Source organism: Thalassophryne amazonica, chromosome 1, assembly GCF_902500255.1.
Source record: "Thalassophryne amazonica chromosome 1, fThaAma1.1, whole genome shotgun sequence".
In the NCBI taxonomy this organism is placed as follows: domain Eukaryota; kingdom Metazoa; phylum Chordata; class Actinopteri; order Batrachoidiformes; family Batrachoididae; genus Thalassophryne; species Thalassophryne amazonica.
The window spans coordinates 242,981-261,874 of NC_047103.1; the positions used below are offsets into that span (position 1 = coordinate 242,981).

Sequence of the window (18,894 nt, forward strand, 5' to 3'; positions counted from 1 at the left end):
GAGCACCCTAGACCAAAGGTTGATGATCGATTTTGTGATCATATCATCTGATCTGAGGCCACATGTTCTGGACATGTGGAATTTTTATAAATGAAAATAAATTGAAAATTTAAATTGATACTTGGGTGAAGAGAGGGTCAGAGCTGTCAACTGATCAACCGTCTGGTGGTGAGTTAGATCAGAGGCTTGGGAGGACTTTCGACAGATCTGGTAAATACATACTGATAGTGCGAGTGAATTGGGAATGTCTGGAGGAGCCCATCCTCTGACAGAACCTCAGAAACTCATGCCTCCGGCAGAGCTTTTCTGGACTCCAGAGGCAGCTGCAAGGTACCTAGAGACCCGAAGGGCAGCAGCCTCTGCTGTGAGGGAGACAAAGTAGCGGGTGTGGGAGGAGTTCAGAGCGACCATGGAGAAGGACTGTTGGTCGGCACCAAGGTGTTTCTGCAGGACCATGAGGCACCTCAAGAGAGGAAAGTGGGAAACCATACAAGCTATATACAGTGAGGATGGGACTCTGCTGACTTCAACTGAGGATGCAATCGGGTGCTGGAAGAAGCACTTTGACCTCCTGCATCAGACTGGAGTGTCCTCTGGAGTAGAGGCAGAGCTGGAAGCTGATGGGGTATCACCATCAATTTCCCTGGTGGAAGTCACTAAGGTACTCAAACACCTCCGCATTGGCAAAGCCCTGGGGGTTGATGAGATCCATCCAGAAATGCTGAAGGCTCTGTGTGGAAGGACTGTGTTGGATGAGACGTCTCGTCAACATTGCATGGAGGTCTGGGACACTGCAAAAGGAGTGGCAAACTGGGGTTATGGTCCCCATACGTAAAAAAGGGAACGAGAAAGTGTGCCAATTATAGGAGCACCACACTACTCAGCTTACATGGTAAAGTTTACTCCAGGAAGTTGGAAAGGAGGGTTCAGCCAATAGTCCAATCTTAGTCTGAAGATTTGGCTTTAGTCAGGGAGGTGACCAAGAACCTGATCGTCACTCTGTCACAGCTCCAGTATTCCTCTGAGGAGAGAGGAAAACGTTCCAGAAGGACAAGCATCTCTGCAGCAATCCACCAATCGGGCCTGTATGGTAGAGTGGCCAGATGGAAGCCACACGTGAATATTTATCTCATAGATTACAATTTGTTCATGTAAATGGGGGGGAGTCTTCTTCACGGACTAAGGTTAATTATGGAGTTCCACAAGGTTCTGTGCTAGGACCGTTTTATTCACTTTATACATGCTTCCCTTAGGCAGTATTATTAGAAAGCATTGCTTAAATTTTCATTGTTATGCAGATGATACCCAGCTTTATCTATCCATGAAGCCAGAGGACACACACCAATTAGTTAAACTGCAGGAATGTCTTTCAGACATAAAAGACATGGATGACCTCTAATTTCCTGCTTTTAAACTCAGATAAAACTGAAGTTATTGTACTTGGCCCCACAAATCTTAGAAACATGGTGTCTAACCAGATCCATACTCTGGATGACATTACCCTGACCTCTAGTAATACTGTGAGAAATCTTGGAGTCATTTTTGATCAGGATATGTCATTCAATGCGCATATTAAACAAATATGTAGGACTGCTTTTTTGCATTTGCGCAATATCTCTAAAATCAGAAAGGTCTTGTCTCAGAGTGAGGCTGAAAAGCTAATTCATGCATTTATTTCTTCTAGGCTGGACGATTATAATTCATTATTATCAGGTTGTCCTAAAAGTTCCCTGAAAAGCCTTCAGTTAATTCAAAATGCTGCAGCTAGAGTGCTGACAGGGACTAGAAGGACAGAGCATATTTCACCCATATTGGCTTCTCTTCATTGGCTTCCTGTTAATTCTAGAATAGAATTTAAGGTAGTCTGTGCTCAGTTGAGATCGTTTTTGCAGGCTAACGACATCCATGACACTTTTCAATGAGTTTCATTCTACTGAAACAGCCCTGTTGAAGGTGTCTAGTGACATAATGATGGCAGCTGACACTGGCAAATGTTCTGTGCTGATTCTGCTTGATCTGTCTTCGGCTTTTGATACCGTTGACCATGGCATTCTGATAAACAGATTGCGGGATTTGGTTGGAATGTCAGGTTGTGCTTTAGAGTGGTTTACCTCTTACCTGACTGGTAGAACTTTTAGTGTGATGGTGGGCAATGCAGTGTCGGAATCTGCAGATCTTCTGTGGGGTGTGCCGCAGGGATCGGTATTGGGACCTGTTTTGTTGTCGTTGTATCTCCTTCCTCTCAGCAAGCTGATCCAGCAGTTCAGTGATGTGTCCTATCATTTGTATGCTGATGATCTGCAGTTGTACTGCTCTTTTAAGACAACTGAGCCACAGAAACTCTGCTCTCTCACAAATTGTTTGGCCAAAATTACAGAATGGCTCACTGAGAACAGTCTGCAGTTAAATTCCAATAAGACTGAGACTCTGATTGTAGCAGCAGATAGTGCTGTACCTGGAATTAAGCAGCATCTCGGTAGCCTAAGCTGCACGGTCAAAAGCAGCCTGCGTAACCTGGGTGTCATTTTGGATGGAGGGATGTCTCTGGAGCAGCACACAAATTATCTGGTTAAGAACTGTTTTTTCCAAATTCGGAACATCTCTAAGCTCCGTAAGATGGTGACTTTAAAAGAGCTTGAGATGATTGTTCATGTGTTCGTCTCATCGCGTTTGGATTATTGTAACAGTCTTTTCACCTGTCTGAATAAGAAGGAGTTGGCCCGCCTGCAGGTTGTGCAAAATTCTGCTGCACGCCTGCTTACCCGCACCCACAGGAGGGACCATATTACTCCTATCCTTAATACTTTGCATTGGTTGCCTGTCTCCTACAGGATTCATTACAAAGTAAGTTTCCCTCTGGCAGATCCCGAGCAGCCGGGAAAGCAGGCCGACTGGGTGACTGTGAGGAGGAAGCGTAGTCCTAAACAGAAGCCCCGTGTACACCGCCAACCCATTCACATTTCTAACCGTTTTTCCCCACTCGGTGACACACCCGCCGAGGATCAAACTCTGGTTATTGATGACTCTGTTTTGAGAAATGTGAAGTTAGCGACACCAGCAACCATAGTCAATTGTCTTCTGGGGGGCCAGAGCAGGCGAAATCGAAGGAAATCTGAAACTGCTGGCTAAGGCTAAGCGTAAATTTGGCAAGACTGTAATTCACGTCAGCAGTAATGACACCCGGTTACGCCAATCGGAGGTCACTAAATTTAACATTGAATCGGTGTGTAACTTTGCAAAAACAATGTCGGACTCTGTAGTTTTCTCTGGGCCCCTCCCCATTGGACCGGGAGTGACATGTTTAGCCGCATGATCTCCTTGAATTGCTGGCTGTCTGAGTGGTGTCCAAAAAATGAGGTGGGCTTCATAGATAATTGGCAAAGCTTCTGGGGAAAACCTGGTCTTGTTAGGAGAGACAGCATCCATCCCACTTTGGATGGAGCAGCTCTCATTTCTAGAAATCTGGCCAATTTTCTTAAATCCTCCAAACCGTGACTATCCAGGGTTGGGACCAGGAAGCAGAGTTGTAGTCTTACACACCTCTCTGCAGCTTCTCTCCCCCTGCCATCCCCTCATTACCCCATCCCCGTAGAGACGGTGCCTGCTCCCAGACCACCAATAACCAGCAAAAATCTATTTAAGCATAAAAAGTCAATAAGAAAAAATAATATAGCACCTTCAACTGCACCACAGACTAAAACAGTTAAATCAATCAATCAATCAATTTTTTTATATAGCGCCAAATCACAACAAACAGTTGCCCCAAGGCGCTTTATATTGTAAGGCAAGGCCATACAATAATTATGTAAAACCCCAACGGTCAAAACGACCCCCTGTGAGCAAGCACTTGGCTACAGTGGGAAGGAAAAACTCCCTTTTAACAGGAAGAAACCTCCAGCAGAACCAGGCTCAGGGAGGGGCAGTCTTCTGCTGGGACTGGTTGGGGCTGAGGGAGAGAACCAAGAAAAAGACATGCTGTGGAGGGGAGCAGAGATCGATCACTAATGATTAAATGCAGAGTGGTGCATACAGAGCAAAAAGAGAAAGAAACAGTGCATCATGGGAACCCCCCAGCAGTCTACGTCTATAGCAGCATAACTAAGGGATGGTTCAGGGTCACCTGATCCAGCCCTAACTATAAGCTTTAGCAAAAAGGAAAGTTTTAAGCCTAATCTTAAAAGTAGAGAGGGTGTCTGTCTCCCTGATCTGAATTGGGAGCTGGTTCCACAGGAGAGGAGCCTGAAAGCTGAAGGCTCTGCCTCCCATTCTACTCTTACAAACCCTAGGAACTACAAGTAAGCCTGCAGTCTGAGAGCGAAGCGCTCTATTGGGGTGATATGGTACTACGAGGTCCCTAAGATAAGATGGGACCTGATTATTCAAAACCTTATAAGTAAGAAGAAGAATTTTAAATTCTATTCTAGAATTAACAGGAAGCCAATGAAGAGAGGCCAATATGGGTGAGATATGCTCTCTCCTTCTAGTCCCCGTCAGTACTCTAGCTGCAGCATTTTGAATTAACTGAAGGCTTTTTAGGGAACTTTTAGGACAACCTGATAATAATGAATTACAATAGTCCAGCCTAGAGGAAATAAATGCATGAATTAGTTTTTCAGCATCACTCTGAGACAAGACCTTTCTGATTTTAGAGATATTGCGTAAATGCAAAAAAGCAGTCCTACATATTTGTTTAATATGCGCTTTGAATGACATATCCTGATCAAAAATGACTCCAAGATTTCTCACAGTATTACTAGAGGTCAGGGTAATGCCATCCAGAGTAAGGATCTGGTTAGACACCATGTTTCTAAGATTTGTGGGGCCAAGTACAATAACTTCAGTTTTATCTGAGTTTAAAAGCAGGAAATTAGAGGTCATCCATGTCTTTATGTCTGTAAGACAATCCTGCAGTTTAGCTAATTGGTGTGTGTCCTCTGGCTTCATGGATAGATAAAGCTGGGTATCATCTGCGTAACAATGAAAATTTAAGCAATACCGTCTAATAATACTGCCTAAGGGAAGCATGTATAAAGTAAATAAAATTGGTCCTAGCACAGAACCTTGTGGAACTCCATAATTAACTTTAGTCTGTGAAGAAGATCCCCATTTACATGAACAAATTGTAATCTATTAGACAAATATGATTCAAACCACCGCAGCGCAGTACCTTTAATACCTATGGCATGCTCTAATCTCTGTAATAAAATTTTATGGTCAACAGTATCAAAAGCAGCACTGAGGTCTAACAGAACAAGCACAGAGATGAGTCCACTGTCCGAGGCCATAAGAAGATCATTTGTAACCTTCACTAATGCTGTTTCTGTACTATGATGAATTCTAAAACCTGACTGAAACTCTTCAAATAGACCATTCCTCTGCAGATGATCAGTTAGCTGTTTTACAACTACCCTTTCAAGAATTTTTGAGAGAAAAGGAAGGTTGGAGATTGGCCTATAATTAGCTAAGATAGCTGGGTCAAGTGATGGCTTTTTAAGTAATGGTTTAATTACTGCCACCTTAAAAGCCTGTGGTACATAGCCAACTAACAAAGATAGATTGATCATATTTAAGATCGAAGCATTAAATAATGGTAGGGCTTCCTTGAGCAGCCTGGTAGGAATGGGGTCTAATAAACATGTTGATGGTTTGGATGAAGTAACTAATGAGAATAACTCAGACAGAACAATCGGAGAGAAAGAGTCTAACCAAATACCGGCATCACTGAAAGCAGCCAAAGATAACGATACGTCTTTGGGATGGTTATGAGTCATTTTTTCTCTAATAGTTAAAATTTTGTTAGCAAAGAAAGTCATGAAGTCATTACTAGTTAAAGTTAATGGAATACTCAGCTCAATAGAGCTCTGACTCTTTGTCAGCCTGGCTACAGTGCTGAAAAGAAACCTGGGGTTGTTCTTATTTTCTTCAATTAGTGATGAGTAGAAAGATGTCCTAGCTTTACGGAGGGCTTTTTTATAGAGCAACAGACTCTTTTTCCAGGCTAAGTGAAGATCTTCTAAATTAGTGAGACGCCATTTCCTCTCCAACTTACGGGTTATCTGCTTTAAGCTACGAGTTTGTGAGTTATACCACGGAGTCAGACACTTCTGATTTAAAGCTCTCTTTTTCAGAGGAGCTACAGCATCCAAAGTTGTCTTCAATGAGGATGTAAAACTATTGACGAGATACTCTATCTCCCTTACAGAGTTTAAATGTGGTCTATTAAACATTAGGTCTCTCTCTTCTAAATCCCTGTTGGTAAATGATATAATAATTGATCAACATATTGATTTATTCTGCCTTACAGAAACCTGGTTACAGCAGGATGAATATGTTAGTTTAAATGAGTCAACACCCCCGAGTCACACTAACTGTCAGAATGCTCGTAGCACGGGCCGGGGCGGAGGATTAGCAGCAATCTTCCATTCCAGCTTATTAATTAATCAAAAACCCAGACAGAGCTTTAATTCATTTGAAAGCTTGACTCTTAGTCTTGTCCATCCAAATTGGAAGTCCCAAAAACCAGTTTTATTTGTTATTATCTATCGTCCACCTGGTCGTTACTGTGAGTTTCTCTGTGAATTTTCAGACCTTTTGTCTGACTTAGTGCTTAGCTCAGATAAGATAATTATAGTGGGCGATTTTAACATCCACACAGATGCTGAGAATGACAGCCTCAACACTGCATTTAATCTATTATTAGACTCTATTGGCTTTGCTCAAAAAGTAAATGAGTCCACCCACCACTTTAATCATATCTTAGATCTTGTTCTGACTTATGGTATGGAAATAGAAGACTTAACAGTATTCTCTGAAAACTCCCTTCTGTCTGATCATTTCTTAATAACATTTACATTTACTCTGATGGACTACCCAGCAGTGGGGAATAAGTTTCATTACACTAGAAGTCTTTCAGAAAGCGCTGTAACTAGGTTTAAGGATATGATTCCTTCTTTATGTTCTCTAATGCCATATACCAACATAGTGCAGAGTAGCTACCTAAACTCTGTAAGTGAGATAGAGTATCTCGTCAATAGTTTTACATCCTCATTGAAGACAACTTTGGATGCTGTAGCTCCTCTAAAAAAGAGAGCTTTAAATCAGAAGTGCCTCACTCCGTGGTATAACTCACAAACTCGTAGCTTAAAGCAGATAACCCGTAAGTTGGAGAGGACTATTGTAATTCATTATTATCAGGTTGTCCTAAAAGTTCCCTAAAAAGCCTTCAGTTAATTCAAAATGCTGCAGCTAGAGTACTGACGGGGACTAGAAGGAGAGAGCATATCTCACCCATATTGGCCTCTCTTCATTGGCTTCCTGTTAATTCTAGAATAGAATTTAAAATTCTTCTTCTTACTTATAAGGTTTTGAATAATCAGGTCCCATCTTATCTTAGGGACCTCGTAGTACAATATCACCCCAATAGAGCGCTTCGCTCTCAGACTGCAGGCTTACTTGTAGTTCCTAGGGTTTGTAAGAGTAGAATGGGAGGCAGAGCCTTCAGCTTTCAGGCTCCTCTCCTGTGGAACCAGCTCCCAATTCAGATCAGGGAGACAGACACCCTCTCTACTTTTAAGATTAGGCTTAAAACTTTCCTTTTTGCTAAAGCTTATAGTTAGGGCTGGATCAGGTGACCCTGAACCATCCCTTAGTTATGCTGCTATAGACGTAGACTGCTGGGGGGTTCCCATGATGCACTGTTTCTTTCTCTTTTTGCTCTGTATGCACCACTCTGCATTAGTGATCGATCTCTGCTCCCCTCCACAGCATGTCTTTTTCCTGGTTCTCTCCCTCAGCCCCAACCAGTCCCAGCAGAAGACTGCCCCTCCCTGAGCCTGGTTCTGCTGGAGGTTTCTTCCTGTTAAAAGGGAGTTTTTCCTTCCCACTGTAGCCAAGTGCTTGCTCACAGGGGGTCGTTTTGACCGTTGGGGTTTTACATAATTATTGTATGGCCTTGCCTTACAATATAAAGCGCCTTGGGGCAACTGTTTGTTGTGATTTTGCGCTATATAAAAAAATTGATTGATTGATTGATTTCTTAATAACATTTACATTTACTCTGATGGACTACCCAGCAGTGGGGAATAAGTTTCATTACACTAGAAGTCTTTCAGAAAGCACTGTAACTAGGTTTAAGGATATGATTCCTTCTTTATGTTCTCTAATGCCATATACCAACACAGTGCAGAGTAGCTACCTAAACTCTGTAAGTGAGATAGAGTATCTCGTCAATAGTTTTACATCCTCATTGAAGACAACTTTGGATGCTGTAGCTCCTCTGAAAAAGAGAGCTTTAAATCAGAAGTGCCTGACTCTGTGGTATAACTCACAAACTCGCAGCTTAAAGCAGATAACCCGTAAGTTGGAGAGGAAATGGCGTCTCACTAATTTAGAAGATCTTCCCTTAGCCTGGAAAAAGAGTCTGTTGCTCTATAAAAAAGCCCTCCGTAAAGCTAGGACATCTTACTACTCATCACTAATTGAAGAAAATAAGAACAACCCCAGGATTCGTTTCAGCACTGTAGCCAGGCTGACAAAGAGTCAGAGCTCTATTGAGCCGAGTATTCCTTTAACTTTAACTAGTAATGACTTCATGACTTTCTTTGCTAATAAAATTTTAACTATTAGAGAAAAAATTACTCATAACCATCCCAAAGACGTATCGTTATCTTTGGCTGCTTTCAGTGATGCCGGTATTTGGTTAGACTCTTTCTCTCCGATTGTTCTGTCTGAGTTATTTTCATTAGTTACTTCATCCAAACCATCAACATGTCTATTAGACCCCATTACTACCAGGCTGCTCAAGGAAGCCCTACCATTATTTAATGCTTCGATCTTAAATATGATCAATCTATCTTTATTAGTTGGCTATGTACCACAGGCTTTTAAGGTGGCAGTAATTAAACCATTACTTAAAAAGCCATCACTTGACCCAGCTATCTTAGCTAATTATAGGCCAATCTCCAACCTTCCTTTTCTCTCAAAAATTCTTGAAAGGGTAGTTGTAAAACAGCTAACTGATCATCTGCAGAGGAATGGTCTATTTGAAGAGTTTCAGTCAGGTTTTAGAATTCATCATAGTACAGAAACAGCATAAGTGAAAGTTACAAATGATCTTATGGCCTCAGACAGTGGACTCATTTCTGTGCTTGTTCTATTAGACCTCAGTACTGCTTTTGATACTGTTGACCATAAAATTTTATTACAGAGATTAGACCATGCCATAGGTATTAAAAGGCACTGCGCTGCGGTGGTTTGAATCATATTTATCTAATAGATTACAATTTGTTCATGTAAATGGGGAATCTTCTTCACAGACTAAGGTTAATTATGGAGTTCCACAAGGTTCTGTGCTAGGACCAATTTTATTCACTTTATACATGCTTCCCTTAGGCAGTATTATTAGACGGCATTGCTTAAATTTTCATTGTTACGCAGATGATACCCAGCTTTATCTATCCATGAAGCCAGAGGACACACACCAATTAGCTAAACTGCAGGATTGTCTTACAGACATAAAGACATGGATGACCTCTAATTTCCTGCTTTTAAACTCAGATAAAACTGAAGTTATTGTACTTGGCCCCACAAATCTTAGAAACATGGTGTCTAACCAGATCCTTACTATGGATGGCATTACCCTGACCTCTAGTAATACTGTGAGAAATCCTGGAGTCATTTTTGATCAGGATATGTCATTCAATGCGCATATTAAACAAATATGTAGGACTGCTTTTTTGCATTTGCGCAATATCTCTAAAATTAGAAAGGTTTTGTTTCAGAGTGATTCTGAAAAACTAATTCATGCATTTATTTCCTCTAGGCTGGACTATTGTAATTCATTATTATCAGATTGTCCTAAAAGTTCCCTGAAAAGCCTTCAGTTAATTCAAAATGCTGCAGCTAGAGTACTAACGGGGACTAGAAGGAGAGAGCATATTTCACCCATATTGGCCTCTCTTCATTGGCTTCCTGTTAATTCTAGAATAGAATTTAAAATTCTTCTTCTTACTTATAGTTGCAGTTCCTAGGGTTTGTAAGAGTAGAATGGGAGGCAGAGCCTTCAGCTTTCAGGCTCCTCTCCTGTGGAACCAGCTCCCAATTCAGATCAGGGAGACAGACACCCTCTCTACTTTTAAGATTAGGCTTAAAACTTTCCTTTTTGCTAAAGCTTATAGTTAGGGCTGGATCAGGTGCCCCTGAACCATCCCTTAGTTATGCTGCTATAGACTTAGACTGCTGGGGGGTTCCCATGATGCACTGAGTGTTTCTTTCTCTTTTTGCTCTGTATGCACCACTCTGCATTTAATCATTAGTGATTGATCTCTGCTCTCTTCCACAGCATGTCTTTTTCCTGGTTCTCTCCCTCAGCCCCAACCAGTCCCAGCAGAAGACTGCCCCTCCCTGAGCCTGGTTCTGCTGGAGGTTTCTTCCTGTTAAAAGGGAGTTTTTCCTTCCCACTGTCGCCAAGTGCTTGCTCACAGGGGGTCGTTTTGACCATTGGAGTTTTTCCGTAATTATTGTATGGCTTTGCCTTACAATATAAAGCACCTTGGGGCGACTGTTTGTTGTGATTTGGCGCTATAAAAATAAAATTTATTTGATTTGAATAACATTGCAAATGAAGCAAAGACTCAAACAGATTTGGATTAGAAACATAGGCATTGAGCAAAAGAATTCTAGTCGTGATTTCGGAAAATAGACAGAAGGTGTTCAAGGAAGTCAGTCTGGGCAGTTTTAGTTCAGATTGGAGAACGTTTCAATCAGAGGAAGCTGAAAAACTAAAGGCATACTTTGCTCTCCTGCTTCAGTGCAGACACAAGGTACACGAAAACATAACATGTCATTCGAGCACAGAGCATAACGGCAAGAGCATATCTTAAAATGAACCCTAAAGTGCACAGGCAGCCAAGATAGGTGTAATGTGCTCCCTCTTTCATAGTCCAGTTAGCAGACGGGCGGCAGCATTCTGAACTAACTGGAAATGTACAAGGGAGGACTGGTTAAAGGTTAAGGTTAGGGGTTAGGGTTATTGAAGAAGACTTGAGGCTGTAATTGCTGTCAAAGGTGCATCAACAAAGTACTGAGCAGAGGGTATGAATACTTCTGTACATGTGATTTCTTAGTTGTTTTTATACGTGTGTGTGTGTGTGTGTGTGTGTCACAGAGCCAGTTCCCCCTTAAAAAAAAAACAACACAAAACAAAAAAAACTGTTGTTTAGACTTTCTAATTTTAATTGCATGATTTGGTGAGATTTTATTTGTCATTTTAACTAGTGGGTTTTTTTTTTTAGCTTATTGGTTTTAGTATGGACTTTTAATTAGACTAACTCAGCTGCGACTGATTGGACTGCATGAGGACACTGCGCAGCAGAAGGAGAGGAGGCAGGATCAGGAAAATACAGAGGGGCAGAGAGCACGGAGAGCAGACGGAGTGGGGTCGATACGGAGGAAAAAGGACCCAGATGTGGGCGTGTCGCTGGAGGAAAAAGACAGTGACAAAGCCTTACCTGAGTTGAGCCAGGCCGCGACGGTGCTGAGGACCGTGGGTAGTGCCGAGATACAGTGAACGTTGAATACAACGCCCAACTAAAGTGAAGGAAAGAAAGGGACGACGTGGCACCCACAAAGACTTTAGCTCCTGCTTTTGTGAACCCTACTTTTTTTTTTTCAATACACTGGACTGTTTAGTTTTAGTGAAACCTTATCTTTTATTTACTTAAATGATCTGTAAATAAAACTTCTTAAATCTGGCTCTTTCTTTTTTTAACAGTGGAAGAAAGATTTTTATGCTGGTGAAAACTGAACCTTTTATCATGTTGTGACAGAGCTCACGACATATATATAAATTTGTAAAAAAAATTCAGAATTTTTTTTTGCCATATTGTCATTATGGGTTGTTGTGAGAAAATCAATTTACTTTGTTTTAAAATAAGACTGTAACATAAAATGTGGAAAGCACTGTGAATACTTTATGGATGTACTGTATTTAGTGACTTGGAATTGCTCACATAATCATCCTCTGACTTATCTCACTAAAACTGGTTGCAAAGCTGATGATTTATATTCAAAATAATCTTTTTATTTAACAATTTATTGTTTGTCCAATTACTTATGGGCTCTGAAAGTGAGGGACTGTATATAAAAAAGGTAATTCTGAAATGATGTGATATTTTTATTAAACCTATTGAATTAAAGATGAATCAGATTTTCAAACACTAAAAATTCTCTGATGCTTTAAAGAGTAGTTTCTCTGACTCGTGAATATTCTTTGTCATGTTCTGTTTCCAGGGAAGACACAAAAAAATTACTTTGCTGTTTCTGGCGAGCCTTGTCACAGATGGCAGGACGAAGCTGCAGTCTGGATCCATCAGGCAGCGTGCAGCCTCGGGAACAGATGACCACACCCAGACATGACTTCTTTAGGATTTGGCAGTTATGATTGTTGGTGTTTCTCATGGCCCATCCTGAAAGATGTCTCTGAGCATTCTTGTCTTCAGCTGTATTGGAAAAATAATGCTCAGTTACTGACTGATCTGACAATATTATTTCTGCATTTCCTCAGAATAGGACAAAATCAAATTTCTGCAGAACCCTAACCCTTTTCCTGAAATCCATCCAGAGTCTTATCTTAATACCAAAGATGAAAAATAGATCTTTATTTGGCATCTCACACTAGAGGGCACCACAACCGATCCTCCCTTTTCCATCTCACCCTGTCCTCTGTATCTTCCTCTGTCTCACCAACCACCTGCATGTCTCTTTCAGGACATCCATAAACCTCCTCTTTGTCCTTCCTCTTCATCTCCTGCCTGGTGGTCCATCCTCAGCATCCTTCTCCCTATATACCCTGGGTCCCTCCTATGTTCATTCCTAATCCTGTCCATCCTCATTACTCCCAAAGAAATTTACATCTTCAGCTCTGCCTCCTGTCTCTTTTTGTTAACGCCACCATCTCTAATCTGTCCAACATTGCTGGTATCACTACTGTCTTGTAGACTTTCCCCTTCAATCTTGCGCAGTGGTGGGAACAGTTCTGCTAATTATCAAAGCTATTGTTTTCATTATTGGATTAGCTTTTCAGATAACTTTGAAAACCATCAGCAGACCAATTATCTTATGATTTTAGACCACTAACATATGATTGCAGGTGTAGTGAATAAAGCTTTAACATTTAGAAACATTTGTGAAGTCTGATAAAGATTTTAGTGCCTACCTGTTAAATGTTTTGCAGTTAAAATATACAGTTGTATTTTCTGTAGACAGAAGAGAGTTGGTTTCAGGAAAACCCACTCTATCCTCTGCAGTCAGAGAAGAACTGATCACAGAAAAGAAAGAAAGTGAGAGGAAAAAAAAATTTCTCCTAGCATCATACTGATATGCTGGCAATATCACCTAAGTCATCCAGAGGCATACAGTTTTAACTTATGGTTAAAATTTTAACCAAACTAATTTCGGACAAGTTATTTAAATTAATGTTGCATCTGAAGTTTTATAAAGTGAAAATATCAGATATGTGTTTTAGTTTTAAAGTATTGCGCTAATTTTGAAGGTTTTAGTGTGAACATGGTGTGTCCGCAGTGCATTATGAGTAAAAGTACATGACAGGAGAAATACATTTGAGACGCTCTGATCAGGCTCCACGCGGACAATAGCATTAAACCCTTTGTATATTGTGCCTAAAACTCTTGTGAATATATTCTCTGGGTTTATAGATGTTGTTTTTGTGTTTGTTTTATGTAAAAATGACAGAAGAAGCTCAGGTTGCCTCATTATTTTTAGTTGAATCCACTGAGCTGCAATCACTTCCTGTTTGCTCTATAATGTCCTGGTTATTGTCCTTTACAACACTGTTTGTCATCTTTGTTCCAGAGTAATATATGTATATATAAGATGTCTGAAATTTGGTTTGTGTTTATTAAATTCCACGCAGATTAAATGTAGCAAACGCAGATTATTTATTTGGAATATTCGTTTTAGCAAGTTTTCAGGGTCTCTACTGCCATTTACTGGCCAGTAGTGTTCATGACAGTATTCATCCTAAGTATTGAGACATCCCATAATCCTTAGTGCACCAGAGAGTTGTTGCAGCCTCTTGCTGCAGCTGATGAAAAGAAATAAAAAATGTACATTTTGGTTGTATAATCATTTACAATTGTCATTGTGGATTCTCTATGTGCTGTTTAAACTGCAGCAACTCTCTGGCATGCAAAGGATTATGGGTTAGGGTCTGAGCATCTGGGTGCCACTAGATGGCAGTGTGTTCTATACATTTTGACCCCGGTTATATGGTTGCCTAATCACAACTTGACTTTTGGCTTTTGCAAATGGATTTTTTTCATATGAAAAAAAATGGCATATTTTACAAACGCACATTCATATGTAAACACCAACATACACGTCACATTAATGTGTTGGTTTTTACATAAAATGAATGAGTCAACCAATCAGTATTAACGGAGGCTCAATTTGCCCATAATCCCTTTGGCATCTGTCTGTATTTGTTAAAAAAAACTTCAGAATTAGTGCATTATTTAAAATTAAAAGATATGTGTTATATTTTAACTTTGTACAAATGACAGAATTGCCATTAATGGAGTTATTCTGTCCGGATTAATTTGATTTATAAATCAAAACCATAAGTCAAAACTGTTTTATTTTCCAAGACCTCTGCCTCATGGTGGACTCTTGTATGCTGTTAAAGACTAATGACTTTTTTTTGGCAACCTGGTGGTCAGGCTGTTTTTGCTGTGGTAGAGTTGAGCTTCATGCCTCTCAACGGCTTCACTGCTGCAAAATACATAGTAAACAGCAGCTTCCAGCAGTGGGCAGGGTGCACAAAGACAGAAGTGGTGACTTGTTGTTTGTGATCATGGTGTTAAAACTCAATTTTGGAAGTTATCGGTTAGCTGTAGCTTCCGATAAATTTTTGTGTGGTTTATCAGTGTAGCTTTATAAAAAATAACTTTTCAGGTAGCTGATTAGCTGTTATCAAAGCTGACCTTTTGACCTTTTGGTTAGCTGTGCCCACAACTGATCTTGAAGATATCTTTCTGTCACAAATCACTCCTGCCACTTTTCTCCCCCCTTCCTGTACTCTCTTCTTCACCTCTCTACCACACTCTCCATTACTTTAGACAGTATTTAAACTCATATACTTTCACCACTTCTAATCCTTATAACTGCAATTCAGTTCAATTTATTCATTTTAGACAGCATCAAATCACAACAGAGTCGCCTCAAGGTGCATCACATAAATCAATTCAGTAAACAAAATCAAATGAATTAAAATATTTTAAAAAGCACAGTAAAGAGTAAAAAAGTAAAAAGCATAGTAACATACTATGCCAGTATGCTAGCCATACGAAAGGGAAAATAAGTGAGTCTTAAGTCTGGACTTGAAAGTCTCCACAGAATCTGACTGTTTTATAGATGCAGGGAGATCATTCCACAGAACAGGGACACGATAAGAGACCCACAGACTTTTTCTTCACGCTAGGGACACAAAGTAGTCCTGCATCCTGCGAATGCAAAGTCCGGGCCAATACGCAGAGCTTAATTAGATCAGTGAGGTAGGGAGGTGCCAGTCTGTGAACAATTTTAAAGGCTGGTAGCAGAACCTTAAAATCTGATCTCACTGGGACAGGAAGCCAGTGAAGAGATACCAAATGGGTGTAATGTGGTCAAACTTTCTGCTTCCTGTCAAAAGTCTGGCAGCAGCATTTTGAACCAATTGGAGAGCCCCAATGCTGGACTGCGGTAAACCAGAAAATAGAACATTGCAATAATCCAATCTAGAAGAGAGAACTGTATGAATCAGGGTCTCAGAATCAGCCATAGACAGGATGGGACGAATCTTCGCTATATTTCGCAGATGGAAGAAAGCAGGCCTCATAATAGCTCTAATGTGGAGGTCAAAGGACAACGAAGGATTAAAAATTACCCCAAGGTTCCTCACGATGTCAGTATGATGTATGACACATGACCCTAGGCTAAGCGCTAGCTGGTCAAATTGATGCCGATGTCCCACTGGACCAAGAACTATCATTTCAGTCTCAGAGTTTAAAAGCAGGAAGTTAAGAGACATCCAGCATCAGTAAGAACAATGATGAAAGTCAATTTTCTAAGGATTTTATTAGGATGAAATTACTAGTAGTTATCGCCATGTATAACTGAGGATCATCAGCATAGCAGTGGAAGGCAATCCCAAAATGCTGCAGTATATGCCCAAGGGGTGCTATATAAAGAGATAAAAGCAGGGGGGCTAAGACATATCCCTGTGGAACCCCAAATTTCATGTCACTAAGGTCAGAGGTAGTGTTATTGTACAAAACACAGTGAGAACGACTGGTCAGGTATGACATCAACCAGGCAAGGGCACTCCCAGTAATCCCAAAATGATTCTCCAGCCTTTCGAGTAAAATATATCCACGGTATCAAATGCAGCACTGAGATCTAACAGCAGCAGAACCGTAGTGGTGCCCGAGTCCATTGCAAGCAGAAGGTCATTCACCACTTTAGTGAGAGCCGTCTCTGTGGAATGATATTTTCTAAAGCCAGACTACAGTAGCTCAAAAAGATTATTCTCAGTAAGGTGGTCCACAAGCTGCTGTGAAACCAGAATTTTAGAGCAAAATGATAGCATTGATATCGGCCTATAGTTTATTAATACACTTCGGTCAGGCTCCTCTCCTGTGGAACCAGCTCCCAATTCAGATCAGGGAGACAGACACCCTCTCCACTTTTAAGATTAGGCTTAAAACTTTCCTTTTTGCTAAAGCTTATAGTTAGGGCTGGATCAGGTGACCCTGAACCATCCCTTAGTTATGCTGCTATAGACGTAGACTGCTGGGGGGTTCCCATGATGCACTGTTTCTTTCTCTTTTTGCTCTGTATGCACCACTCTGCATTTAATCATTAGTGATCGATCTCTGCTCCCCTCCACAGCATGTCTTTTTCCTGGTTCTCTCCCTCAGCCCCAACCAGTCCCAGCAGAAGACTGCCCCTCCCTGAGCCTGGTTCTGCTGGAGGTTTCTTCCTGTTAAAAGGGAGTTTTTCCTTCCCACTGTAGCCAAGAGCTTGCTCACAGGGGGTCGTTTTGACCGTTGGGGTTTTACATAATTATTGTATGGCCTTGCCTTACAATATAAAGCGCCTTGGGGCAACTGTTTGTTGTGATTTGGCGCTATATAAAAAAATTGATTGATTGATTGATTGAAGATTAGGTTTCTTAAGTAATGGTTTAATCACTGCAGATTTGAAACATTTAGGAACAGATCCAGAAGTTAATGAGAGATTAATAATTTTCATTATAGTCGTCCCAAGAGTGGACCACAGGTCCTTAAACAGTTTTGTTGGTATAGGATCAAATTAACAGGTTGTGCTTTTAGTAGAGGTTACGAGTTTCATCAGCACACCTAGTGAGATACTATCAAATTCTGTAAATGTAGGTAATACACAAGCATGCCTTTGACCCAACCTTAGCATGACCTGTGTCGTGCTTGAGAGTAAACTCATCTTTAACAGGTGCAGACAGGACACCAGAGGGGCACTGGTGCATGCTATTGCACACAGAGAATTTTGAAATGTTCAAAAAATCTTTCACGCAAAAATGTCGTGCTACGTGGCGCAATCTCATCACCAACACGATGTGCAGCTCGTCAAGTGGAGTAAAGAAGTAGCGAAGAAAGCGAGTGGTGATGTCAGCGAAACGCATGAGTGCAGCTCATCTGAACGATTATAACAAGAGGTTAAATCTGTCATAAACATACTTTAACAGCTGCACACAAGAAGGAAAGAACACACAACTGTTTTACCAAGCCATGACAATGTAAACATGACAAATAATTACCTTTTTAGAAGGCTTCAAATGCTTTCTGCAGCTTGTTAGGTGCACACAAATGGCTGAAGCTGGAGCGGTCCTCTGTGATTCAGGAAGTAATTACAGCTGTTTTCAACAGCCAATTTGCAGAGAAAATGATTACTCCGACACAAAATAATTATTTTATATACAACCCCGATTCCAATGAAGTTGGGACATTGTGTAAAATGTAAATAAAAACAGAATACAGTGATTTGCAAATCCTCTTCAACCTATATTCAATTGAATACAGGCAGCTGAAATTCCACACAGTCCATGGGAAAATCACCAGGAATCCACACACAATGCTTGTTGGCCCAGTAAATCAATCAATCAATCAATCAATTTTTTTTTTATATAGCGCCAAATCACAACAAACAGTTGCCCCAAGGCGCTTTATATTGTAAGGCAAGGCCATACAATAATTATGTAAAACCCCAACGGTCAAAACGACCCCCTGTGAGCAAGCACTTGGCTACAGTGGGAAGGAAAAACTCCCTTTTAACAGGAAGAAACCTCCAGCAGAACCAGGCTCAGGGAGGTGCAGTCCTCTGCTGGGACTGGTTGGGGCTGAGGGAGAGAACCAGGAAAAAGACATGCTGTGGAGGGGAGCAGAGATCGATCACTAATGATTAAATGCAGAGTGGTGCATACAGAGCAAAAAGAGAAAGAAACAGTGCATCATGGGAACCCCCCAGCAGTCTACGTCTATAGCAGCATAACTAAGGGATGGTTCAGGGTCACCTGATCCAGCCAAATGAAATGAAATGGAAATTATTAAAGTAGTACATGTAAAAGAAAAAGTCAACAGATCATAATGAGGTACATATGTCCTGAGTAAAGCAAATAATTACTGAAATTGCAAAACCATCATCACATACTTTTAATCATTTCAAACTGGGATTGTTCCTAACGGTATGAAAGTGGCAAAAGTGATACCTTTATTTAAATCTGGTAGCAAGCATCTTTTTACTAACCACAGGCCTGTGTTGTCACAGTTTTCTAAGATATTGGAAAAACTTTACAACAGCATACTG

The 18,894-nt window shown here is 40.7% G+C and overlaps 1 protein-coding gene across 3 annotated transcripts in view; it reads right to left on the minus strand.

Annotated features, from left to right (window-relative positions):
• gcm2 (glial cells missing transcription factor 2) overlaps positions 1-18,894 on the minus strand; it is a 129,980-nt gene that overhangs the window by 45,671 nt on the left and 65,415 nt on the right. For all 3 annotated transcript variants that reach the window (XM_034182747.1, XM_034182819.1, XM_034182679.1), the window contains one exon: positions 12,309-12,497. In XM_034182747.1, the coding sequence (XP_034038638.1) occupies positions 12,309-12,497 (189 nt within the window). The remainder of the gene's footprint in view (positions 1-12,308; positions 12,498-18,894) is intronic.